Below are 12521 nucleotides of genomic sequence, written 5' to 3' on the forward strand. Positions count from 1 at the left end.
TTGGCCAATTTACTTTGTCATTTCTTTTAAATTAAACTGTTATTAATTAGGAGAGGCCTCATTCCAAAATGTACTACTGCTTTAGTCAGACAGCGTGTTGATTAATTGTGTCAAACGATAAGGGTTGCTTTGCTCACAACCTCATGAAATACACTTATCACACAACAGAGATACAAATGTGTACCTGCTTACCTGTTTCTTTCCAAAGCCAAACACTCTTCATCACACTGCAGCCTATAATCAAAGGCAAACAAAAAGAAGTCAGCAGAGAGCCAGTCGTGGAAGGGTATTCATTTACAAGGCCAGATATCCAACAATTTTTTCCTATTACTCATAGTACTTAAATCGCCTACTTGTTCTGACCTTTCACAATTAGCCTAAAAGTGCCTATGCTGAATAATTTTTCATGGATTGCTGTGACAACCACAATAAAATGGTTTTGTTCGGCTTTGAGAAATAATTAAAAAGGCAACCCACCCACACACATTGTTGTTTTTTTTGCATAGAGTACAGGGAAATATGACAAGGATGTGGAACTGAAATTTGCTGTACAGTGTGTGAGAACATCTGTAGCACTTAAAAGATAAAATTACTGTTAAACAACTTCTGCACAAACCAGCTACTAATGATTTACTACTGCGCAGGACAGTTTAATAAAATAGTTGCCTCTATTTAAATGGTTCTTCCTTATGTGTGAGAGAGACGGAGTCATGTGACTAAGGATCGCGGTGGTCCGTGAGTGACACTTTCGTATGCACACGCAGCTGTGTGATTAGATGGACTGTGTATTTCATGATTCCGGTAAGAAACCTCCATATATGCAGCTCAATTTCACTGCTCAGTATATTTTCTGCTAGCCTATAATATTGGCTGAGGACATCATATTATTATATTCTTCATGAATTATACACTTTGGAACTCACGTGTGGCAGTCTATGAACTGTTGATGAACAAATAGTTTCCTTTTTGGATGCATTATATGTTTTGCTCCGGATTTCTTTGGGACACTACGTCAAATAGTTTAAACACACGGAATATGTGAATTACCACATTAAAAGGATCTACTATTAATTGATTATTTATTTGTGAATTGATCGCAATTTTTGCATGAGCTCATATTGGACAATATCTGTGCAGGTTTTATTTCCAGTCTATATATTAACATGATGTGATTTTTGTATTTTTATATATTGCATTTTAACATATTTTAGAGTTTATTAGTGAATTATCCACAGTACACATATTCATTATTTGTGTGATTCAAAGTCCATTGCTGCAACTTTCTGGTTTTTGTTGTATATTTTTTAGGGGGGACCGCAGATCTCTAGCAGTTGTCCTTTGCATCACAGCCTGTCGAGCGCCATTAAGATGTTGTTTTTCTGACATAGTGTAAAAACGTCTGTAGCACTTAAAAGATAAAATTACTGTTAAACAACTTCTGCACAAACCAGGTGCTAATTATATACTACTGCACACGACAGTTTAATAAAATGCTTGCCTCTATTAAAACGGTTCTTCCTTATAGAAGTAAATTGTACAGAGTATATATATTTTCTGAAGAGTAACCACAAAGGCTAAAGTTTGAATGATTGCTATAGGCAACATCTACACTTTTCAAACCCGTAGTTTAGTAAATATATCCCTTGGACTCCAATTGTAAACACATTAAATATTTCAAGAAAGCAATTAACCAAGATTATCAAACAATCACTTAATTGTCAGACTATAGAAAATCACAGAGATTTAAAACATTTAAAAATATATCACCTGGTGTTCAATACATTTTTTTAACAAATAAAGTAAAATTTGTATGGAACATTCCAAAGTATGAATTAAAATAAACACTTCATTGAAATTCTGTGCTCTGAGTATTTCAAGATCAAAGATGCATACAAATATATGGATGAACTATATTTAAATTAACCATATTTATATGATTAATTTCAATATAGTTCATCCATATAAATTGTTAATATGGTCAATTCATAATAGATGTGTACGGTGTACATCCAAAATGTAAATTCAGAAACCATACTTCTCCACTAGATGTCCAGAAACCATTCACAAAGAGACAGAAGCTTTGATAGTCACTTATTCTATATGCAAGATGATAGTCACTTATTCTATATGCAAGATAAAAAAAAAAAAAGACCCTTTGCACAGAACTGGTAATGTGTGTTTGCAAAGCTCTCTCTCATCTGTCAATTACTGCTCTATAGTTAACATTATTTGGTCCGAGGTGGACACGAATGTAACAACCAGCTTACAAAATCAGAAGCAGCTCATATTGGCAAGGTAATTACTTGGGACACTGAATAACCCAACCAGCTTTCACTGGAGCTGTTTATTTATGGAAGGGCTACTCCAGGATTAATACGTGTGGTTTATGTTTAAGCAAGCAACTTGTTTAATCTTGCAACACATTTAAAGTTGTTTATTTTCAATCATCTCCTTTTCATATTGTCCGTTTATTACATGAATGAATAATTCACAATAAATAATTGAAGTGAGTGATTCCAGTGCTGATTAGCTTTTGGGCATTAAGTATCAATATTAAGCATCAATATTCAGGTAATCATAACCTGCTTTAATAATTCTATAAATATTTTTTGATTTAAGAAGCCAAATTTTTTTTTTTTTTTAGCTAGAGCAGGCCTTAAATCTCCATACATTTTGCATGTTAGAGTTGCATTGACAGATGGGGTAAAAACCTCCCCTATATCTCCTTCATTACTCAGAGTCCCAGTGACTGCTCAATGCAGGCGTTTTACCTGAGATATTGTCTCATGTGGACGTATGACTTTTTTGGCATACAGGAGTGGGGATTTGGGTGTGAGTGAAAGGATCTATCAGAACCTGCAATCACAGCTCACAGAGCAGTTAGAGATTCTATATTTGCAAATTTACATTTGCCATCAAAGTAGCTCCAGCTACTACATAGTCTCAAACGATCCAAACCCCAACCGTGGCACACTGAATAGACCCGCTACCTGAAAAAGTGCTCCCACACTGCAGAGCTCCACTGGAGGAAATCTCGTTCCTATCCGGATTCATCCTTTCAACTGCCAAACAACATTTTTCAAATCTCTAATATCCACCAAGTCTTCTAACCCACATCACCTCTTTGCCACCTTCAATTCACTTCGCTGCCCACCTGCACCTCCTCCCCCTTCCTCCTTTGCAGCCCATGATTTTGCCACCTATTACAAAGACAAAATCGACAGCATTCAACAAGATATTTCCTTATGCCAAATTCCACTCACTCCACCCTTAATTCATTCTCTCCAGCAACTGAAAACAAAATCTCTACACTCATCATCTCACCCTACAACCTGTCCCATCAACCCTATTCCCTCTCAACTTCTCCTCCACTGCATGCCCACCTCTATCTCACCTCTTCAACTTGTCTATCTCCACTGGCACATTTCCATCCTCCTTTAAACATGCGCTCATCTCATCAATATGAAAGAAACCATCTCTTGATTCATCCTCTCTCCTCCCTCTCCAAATACCGCCTTATTTCTCTCCTCTCTTTGCCTCTAAACTACTTGAGTATAAACGCCCATCTCACTTTCTCGCCTCTCATTCCATTCTTGACTCTCTGAAATCAGGCTTCCGCCACCAACATTACACTGAAACTGCTCTCACAAAAGTGATTAATGATCTACTTTACTGCAAAGTCTAATGGTCATTTCTCCATACTCATTCTCCTGGACCTCACTGCTGCTTTTGCGCCTGTTGATCACTCTTCTCTTTAAAACCCTTCACTCCATATGTTTTTGTGACACTTACCTAGTTAATTTCCTACCTATCGAACTGCTGCTCCTTTTGTGTTTCTACCTCTGGCACATCCTCTCCTCCACTCTCACTCATTGTTGAGGTCCCACAAGGCTCTGTTCTTGGCCCTTTACTTTTTTCATTATATCTCTTGAGGCACTAATCCGCTCATTCTGCCTCCAATACCACCTTCAAGCTGACACCCAAATCCATAGTTCTTCCCCTGACCTCTCTCCTTCTGCACTATATTGTGCAACCAACTGTATTTCTTCTATCTTCACATAGATATCCCAATGCTACCTAAAGCTCAACATGTCCAAAACAGAGCTCATTAACATCCCTCCTGCCAGAGTAACCACCTGCACTCAAATCTCTCTCAATGTCAATAACGCCACAATTTCCTCAGTCTCCCAAGCCCACTGCCTTGTCAAACTTGACCCCGCCCTCTGCTTTATTCCTCACATCCAGACTCTCTCCCAGTCCTGTCAACTCCCTTAAAACCATTGCCAGAATACGCCCTTTTATTACTCAATATGCTACCACAACTCTTCTCCATTCTCTCAACATCTCCCATCTTGACTATTGCAACCTCGTGCTATCTGGCATTCCTGACACTCATATATCCACACTTCAATCCATCCTAAATTCTGCTGTAAAGCTAATCTCTCTGTCTCTCACTGCTCCACATCTGCTGCACCACTTTGCAAATACCTACACTCAAATAACTCACCCTTACCTACAAAGCCCTCAACAACACTACCCCTTCATACATCTGAAATCTCATATCAAAATACTTTCCCTCCCACCCTCTTAGATCTACCACTGACCTTTCTTTGCCTTGCCTCTTTAACCACCTTTCACTCCCGCCTACAAGAATTCTCCTGTGCTGCTCCCCACTTATTGAATTCCCTACCACGCCCAATCAGACTTTCCGACAGCCTTCAAATCTTTAGACGCTCTTAAAAATCCCATCTCTTTTTAGAGAAGGCCTTATCTCTGATGACAATTCACACTATTGCACCTTCACAACTATCCCAATCTCCACTCTGAACCACATTTGCTCCTCTTGTTTCATCTGTTCCCTCATCCACTTAGAATGCAAGCTCTCTTATGAACAGAGTCCTTCATACCCTTTGTTTTGCTGTCTGCGCTATTTTGTTTACCTTGTCCCTGTTTTATGTATGTACTGCTTTCCCTACTGCGCTGCTGAGCACTGTGGCGCCTTACAAATCTACAATAATAATAATGAATGTCATTTAAATGGCAGTGCAGCATTAACAGATGACTTTTCCTATTGCATGAACTTTAATTCTGACCTAGGGGCCCATTAAAAGGAAAACAGATAAGTGCAAAGGCTGATTACCAGTCAGTAGACAATACAGCACTGCTGTGAGGAAGAAATGTGCAAATATAGTTCTAGATTCGTATTTCCCATCTCGTTTGTTCATATCCTAGTTGAGGACAATTGAACATTAACTGCACAATTACACTTCAATTGAAGCACTGAAAAGACAGATTGTTGATCGATTGGGCCATCTACATTTGATAGTGCTTCTCTTTCTTCCTAATATAATGTGATCATGCTAAAACAGTGATTCATCACGTGGTTTTCTTTTTTAATAAATAAAATAAAAAATAAAAAAAGAGGTATATTGTTTTTACCTGGTTTGCTTCATTTCTCTCTTGGTGACAAGTTTTCCGATATCCACTGAATCCCCTAGTTGCATTTCTGTCAGCTTTGCAGCCATAGATATAGCCGCTATTCTAGAATATACAGAAAATTAAATCATGGATTCATCTGTAAATTATCTGCTTCCAAACATTTTCATCATGGTAACAAAAAGGAGGACAGAACAGAGGTTATGGAGCGGGGCACTCTAGGATAAGTGGTTGTGAGAAAATATATTTCATAAAATGAAAATCTTTATTGGTATGTATTAAAATAAAATAATCCTAGCAAAATAAAGCTATGCGAAATATTAAAAGAAAACAAAAACAGTGAAATTAAAAGTTGCAAATCAACTGCAACAATCGCTCTGTTTATGTCTGGTCCTCACAAACTTACAAATGACAATGGAGATATAATTAATGTGTGGGGCTCCGGAGACACCATAGCGATTAGCGCTTCTACCTAATTTAGGATCAGAGGGCTTATGAGATATATCAACAACCCTGATAGACCATCAGTGTGTGTCACTAATTACAGTGTTCACGGACGAATCTCTCTCCCTTTTATCAGACCGAGTCTCCGAATATGTCAGACTAGTATACAAGCAATTACACTGTTAACTGTACCTATTTTTAGGGGTAGAGTACAGATCAATGGTCCACATTGTTCTAATCCTCTAAAATAGACAGTGAGCCTGTTATTAATTGCAGTGTTCACATAATACAATCTAGATATACTAGATCTAGCATTTATGTACATCAGATTTTCATCTCAGAAACTTGTACTAGGACAGTGATTGGTGCTCCTAAATAAAGGAGACTATTAAATCCATTAGTCTATGGCATTCACCACTGTATGATAGCTAGGGGACATACGATTTTAATATAAGTCCTACAAGTGTACTTCTGCCTCAAGACTCTATAGTTGCCCACTGATTCATGTATCTACATCATATTACATGATCTTTTAGTCTTAAGAATTTGACCACAGAGCGATTGTTGCAGTTGATTTGCAACTTTTAATTTCACTGTTTTTGTTTTCTTTTAATATTTCGCATAGCTTTATTTTGCTAGGATTATTTTATTTTAATACATACCAATAAAGATTTTCATTTTATGAAATATATTTTCTCACAACCACTTATCCTAGAGTGCCCCGCTCCATAACCTCTGTTCTGTCCTCCTTTTTGTTACCAGTATATTTCCGGTTACAGGGTGCACCTTCTCAGCGAGTCCGCTGATTTACTGATTATATTATACCGATAATTATAAATCTATATATAGGATACTTGGTTTGAGACCTAGTGCGGTTGTACCCCTTTTTTTCTTAAATATTTTCATCATACCTGCCCTAAACGATGTTCAACAACCATACCATGATGGAGGGAGGTATTAAAATAAACCTAAACATACTACTGAAGATGACTAATAAAACTGTTTCACTTTAAACCATGGTCTGAATTTTTATGTCATTGGAGAGTATACAAAAAGTTGCACTGGATATTTTGTGGCAACATTTTCTCCATATTTCTATATGTCTAGGACATATACCAAGCACAGCCATGTTTCTTCATCTGCTAATATTGTATTACCTGACTGTTTAACATATACTTGTAAAGCTAATTACAATCTAGTGTTACACGGGCTGTTGTGTCTAAAAATATGCATGTTATTGCTGCCTTAAAGCGGAGGGGTGAGATAAGTTACCTTTTAATCCAAATACAAAAACGTATTACCAGATACAAAAAAAAAAAAAAAAGGACACAACATTGTGGGATAATCAGCAAACCCACTACTCCTCTTTCCAACACATTTGAGAGGCAAGGTAACTTGCAGAATTTACTTCAATGGGAATGGGTTAAACCAGTCATTAATCCAGATAACGCACACCTTTACAGTACAGGGGTAGCTCATCCACAGTAAATGTTCAACATCTGGATAACCTCAATTACTGCTGCAGTTATTACTGTAATTGGACAAATACTTTAAATATTCTGATTTATTTATAATAGCAGTTCAGAAAAATATGGTCAAGTATATATTACAATGTAAGGGGATCAACCTGTCTGCATCTTTCTCAAGTAAAGAAAGCGCAACTATCACATCACATAAAAGCATACCATAAAAATTAAATAGCATAATACAAACCTTTGATAAGTAGAGGAAGCTATTGAGCAAACCACACTGTCTTTCCGACGCCCACATTCACATTGAAGTTCTACCTGATGGGCATAGGAGAGGTATTAGCACAGCCTGGATGTCTCTATTGTTGTCTCATGTGGTAAGTTAGACAAGTAACAGTAAGTCCCCACACAAATGGCTGTATGGATTTCATCAATGATGACCTGAGATCACGCATATTCACGTAAGAAAGGAAACTATCTGTAACTTTGCATCTAATGGCAGCAAACGGTTCACAGTGTCACCATTTCAATTTAGTCTTACAATTTGCAAAACTTACTAGTGAATTCTCTATAATTCTTTAGATGAGAAGTAGTCTCACAATAAGGTAAGCACATAATCCTGAACTGCAGAACACTTACTGTATTACATTATTTGCACATCACAAGAAACAGCTGGGTAACAAATTGTTTATTTAAAATTATTAAATATTACTTGAAAATAATCCCAATTTAACATCCCCCCCCCCCCCCCAAAAAATAAAAATAGAGAACAAAACAGATTGTGAATTAAATCTGTGCAAAATGGGATGCAATGTTGGGTAATAGAAATGCAATCCAATGGGCTTTGTAGGGTCCTCTGCCAGTTTTGTACATGTGTGTACTTTTTTTTATCTAAGAGCAAATATCTCGATATTCAGGTATAACTTCAATAAACAGGAATAACGTACCGTGTAACAACTACCCCATATGTGGTCATGAAATACCATGTGCCAAACAAGTCAACAAGATTACTTTGTCTGTTATTGTAATACTTAAAGTGTAATTACCATTTCATTGCAAGTGGAAGGTGGACATGGCTGTGAGGGATGGCAACAAGCTAAGCACTGATGCCCACAGTCTGGTCTTGGAAGGCTACAGGGCTGTTTACAGTCTTCATCTATGAGGCACTCGCCTTTGTGGCAGATCCTTTTACATTTGTGCATTCCACACTTTAAAAGCTGGTTGCAACGCAGGCCACATGAGATATCCGTGAGATGACACGGAATATTGTTTCTAAGCTGTGTAGTAAAGAAAATGTACAAGAATATTAACATACCAAAACTGCATTATTATGGTCAATATAAATAACAAACAAAAGTAATGACTCAAAACAATAAGTGGCCTAGGTGCACATTAAAAATTGTATAAAAAAATAACATAAAAAAAGTAAATAAATGCACTCATTGACTTGAAAAATTAAAAAGTGATTTATTGTAGCATCAAATATCAATTTTTCAATACCCTGCCTTGAAAAAAGTGGAAACCAGAAAGTTAATATAAACTTTTTGTATTTTTTCAACTGCCATTCCTCATTTCTTGATATTAATGAAGATATATTTTAATACATATTTAGAATATTTTTCTGTGTATTTGTGAACTGCTCCAGAATGCAAATTCCTGCAAGTAAAGCAACTTTGGCTAACAACTTTAAAGATTATGTTATGTACACATGGAAGTTAGAGTAAGAAAATGGAAAACAATATTTTACTTAATTTTTATAATCATTTTCTTTTTTATGGACTGACAATTTAGAATAGAGAAGACTGATCCATACCTCAAGCTCGGATAGTGATACAATTGCCAATCTAATTGAGCGCATCTGATATGGGACTAAAATTGCCTGCGTATCGGTGGCCATAAATAGGACTTTCCATACATACATACATATATATATATATATATAGTTTTTTTTAAATACTTTTTATTGGAAACATCTTTTTACACTGAAAAGGCATTACAGAGTCTCAAAAGGTTTATCGGTAACAGATTACACATTTTTACACACAACAGAACGCAAAACACTCGCACAGTTCTTTTGTATTTAAAGATGTCAATGGAATATTTGAAGCTATAGGGTGTAGGGGGCGTAAGGTAGCGGAAAGAAAAAGGGAAATGGGAGGGGAACCCAGGAAGGGATGGGGGATTGAGGATTCACGCATCAGACGAGAAAGGATTATACTCGCCTATCAAATCCATTCCGCACCAGAGTACTGGAGTGGAGGTTGATTATAATATGAAGCACATGGGAACCAAACTTTATAGAAGGAGATGAAGGAGCCCCTCCGTATATATATTTTTTAACTTTCAAGTTAAAAGTATACTTTGTTCACATTGCCGCCCAGGCAATATCCCGGGTTTTAGAACCCAGGATATTTCCTTGTCACAGAGCATGTCAGCTAATCAGACCCAGTTCACACTGCACATTAGACCAGGGAAATGCCTGGGTCGACCCCGTTCATACTGAACCCGGGTCTGCTCTGGCAATAAGTGTCAGTCATCCCAAGAGGAGCTTTGATTGGCAAAGAAGGAGAATACTCAATGTCTTTACTTGCGCTTTGGTCAGGTCCAGCATTTCCTCCATATTGAGATTCAGCACGGTGACTAACCAAAGAATGTGGACCAGAGTTCGCAGTCACGGAGAAGCTTTCTGGCCTACTGTGGAAATTTTTTGAGGACGAGCAGTGGATGGCACAATTTCACATGGGACATTTCAGTATGTTTTGGACCTCATCACCCCAGCACTTTCTAGACAGACCACAAACTGCAGAAAAACAATTGCACCAAGTAGGAGACTAGAGATTGTTTTGTGGTGGTATGCTACCCCTGGCGAATACCGTACAATCTCCTGTTTGTTTGGAGAAGGGAAATTCACGGCTTGCACTCCAGCGCATGAAGTCATTGCTGAAAGCCCTTTACCATCGCTTAATCTCCTTGCCTCAAGGAGAGCGACTAGATGACACCATCACAGGATTCCTGCAACGGATATCCACAGTGTGCTGGAGCCATAGAGGAGACACACATCCCTATGATTACCCCACAGCCAAACCTGTGTATTACTACAGTCATTGACCAGTTTCGAGACTCACACACGTATTGGTTTTCACAAAGTTTGCTGCATCAGCGTTTATAGACCTTTTTGTCAGATGTTGCTATGGTATACTGAAGCAAAATTTACAAGCATTTCATAAGTGTCAAAGGCTTTTATTGGTAACTACATTAAGTTTATGCAAAGAGTCAATAATTGCAGTGTTGACCCTTCTTTTTGAAGATCTCTGCAATTCGCCCTGGCATGCTGTCAATCAACTTCTGGGCCACAAATTGACTGATGTCCGCCTATTCTTGCCTAATAAATGCTTGGAGCTTGTCAAAATTTGTGCGTTTTTGTTTGTCCACCCGCCTCTTGAGAATTGACCACAAGCTCTCAATGGGATTAAGGTCTAGGGAGTTTTCTGGCCATGGACCCAAAATGTCGATTTTTTGATCAACAAGCAACTGAGTTATCACTTTTGCCTTATGGCAAGGTTCTCCATCATGGTGGAAAAGGCATTGTTCTACACCAAACTGTTCTCAGATGGTTGGGAGATGTTGCACTTAGAGGATGTTTTTTTACCATTCTTTATTCATGGCTATGTTCCAAGACAAAATTGTGAGTGAGCCCACTCCATTGGTTGAGAAGCAACCCCACACATTAATGGTCTCAGGATGCTTTACTGTTGACATGACACAGGATTGATGGTAGCGCTCGCCTTTCCTTCTCCAGACAAGCGTTTTTCCAGATGCCCCCAAACAATCTGAAAGGGGATTCATCAGACAAAATGACTTTATCCCAGTCCTCAGCAGTCAGATACCTGCACCTTTTGCAGAATATCAGCCTGTCCCTGATGTTTTTCCTGGAGAGAAGTGGCTTCTTTGCTGGCCTTCTTGACACCCATAACGCCAGAGCTCTGGCCAATTCAGGTCTGTACCGGATTGCAGAGTAGAAGCAAGATGGCTGGTTGTTCCCTAGAGCGGTAAATACAGTCAAGTCCATAAATATTGGGACATCGACACAATTCTCATATTTTGGGCTCTATACACCACCCCAATGGATTTGAAATGAAACAAACAAGATGTGCTTTAACTACAGACTTTCAGCTTTAATTTGAGGGAATCTACATCCAAATCAAGTGAACAGTGTAGGAATTACAACAGTTTCTATCTGTGCCTCCCACTTTTTAAGGGACCAAAAGTAATGGGACAAACTAAACAATCCTACATCAAACTTTCACTTTTTAATACTTTGTTGCAAATCCTTTGCAGTCAATTACAACCTGACGTCTGGAAGGCATAGACATCACCAGACGCTGGGTTTCATTCATGGTGATGCTATGCCAGGGCTCTACTGCAAATGTCTTCAGTTCCTGCTTGCTCTTGGGGCATTTTCCCTTCAGTTTTGTCTTCATCAAGTGAAATGCATGCTCAATCGGATTCAGGTCAGGTGATTGACTTGGCCATTGCATAACATTCCACTTGTTAGCCTTAAAAAAACTCTTTGGCTGCTTTTGCAGTATGCTTTGGGTCATTGTCCATCTGCACTGTGAAGCACCGTCCAATGAGTTCTGAAGCATTTGACTGAATATGAGAAGATAATATTGCCCGAAACACTTCAGAATTCATCCTGCTGCTTTTGTCAGCAGTCACATCATCAATAAAAACAAGGGAAACCGTTCCATTTGCAGCCATACATGCCCACGCCATGACACTACCACCACCATGCTTCACTGATGAGGTGGTATGTTTTGGATCATGAGCAGTACCTTTCCTTCTCCATACTCTTCTTTTCCCATCACTCTGGTACAAGTTGATCTTTGTCTCATCTGTCCATAGGATGCTGTTCCAGAACTATAATGGCTTTTTTTAGATGTTGTTTGCCAAACTCTAATCTGGTCTTCCTGTTTTTGTGGCTCACAAATGGTTTACATCTTGTGGTGAACCCTCTATATTCACTCTTGTGAAGTCTTCTCTTGATTGTTGATTTTGACACATATACACCTTCCTCCTGGAGAGTGTTCTTGATTTGGCCAACTGTTGTGAAGGGGTTTTTCTTCAACAGGGAAAAAATTCTTCTGTCATCCACCACAGTTGTTTTCCGTG

General features: G+C 38.2%; 1 protein-coding gene across 2 annotated transcripts in view; it reads right to left on the minus strand.

Annotated features, from left to right (window-relative positions):
* NFX1 (nuclear transcription factor, X-box binding 1) overlaps positions 1-12521 on the minus strand; it is a 95260-nt gene that overhangs the window by 22913 nt on the left and 59826 nt on the right. For both annotated transcript variants that reach the window (XM_075212883.1, XM_075212882.1), the window contains exons 16-19: positions 8396-8626; positions 7594-7667; positions 5440-5541; positions 193-234 (exon numbers count right to left, since the gene is read on the minus strand). In XM_075212883.1, coding sequence (XP_075068984.1) covers positions 193-234; positions 5440-5541; positions 7594-7667; positions 8396-8626 — 449 coding nt within the window. The remainder of the gene's footprint in view (positions 1-192; positions 235-5439; positions 5542-7593; positions 7668-8395; positions 8627-12521) is intronic.

This window comes from Mixophyes fleayi, chromosome 5 (assembly GCF_038048845.1).
Source record: "Mixophyes fleayi isolate aMixFle1 chromosome 5, aMixFle1.hap1, whole genome shotgun sequence".
NCBI lineage: Eukaryota > Metazoa > Chordata > Amphibia > Anura > Limnodynastidae > Mixophyes > Mixophyes fleayi.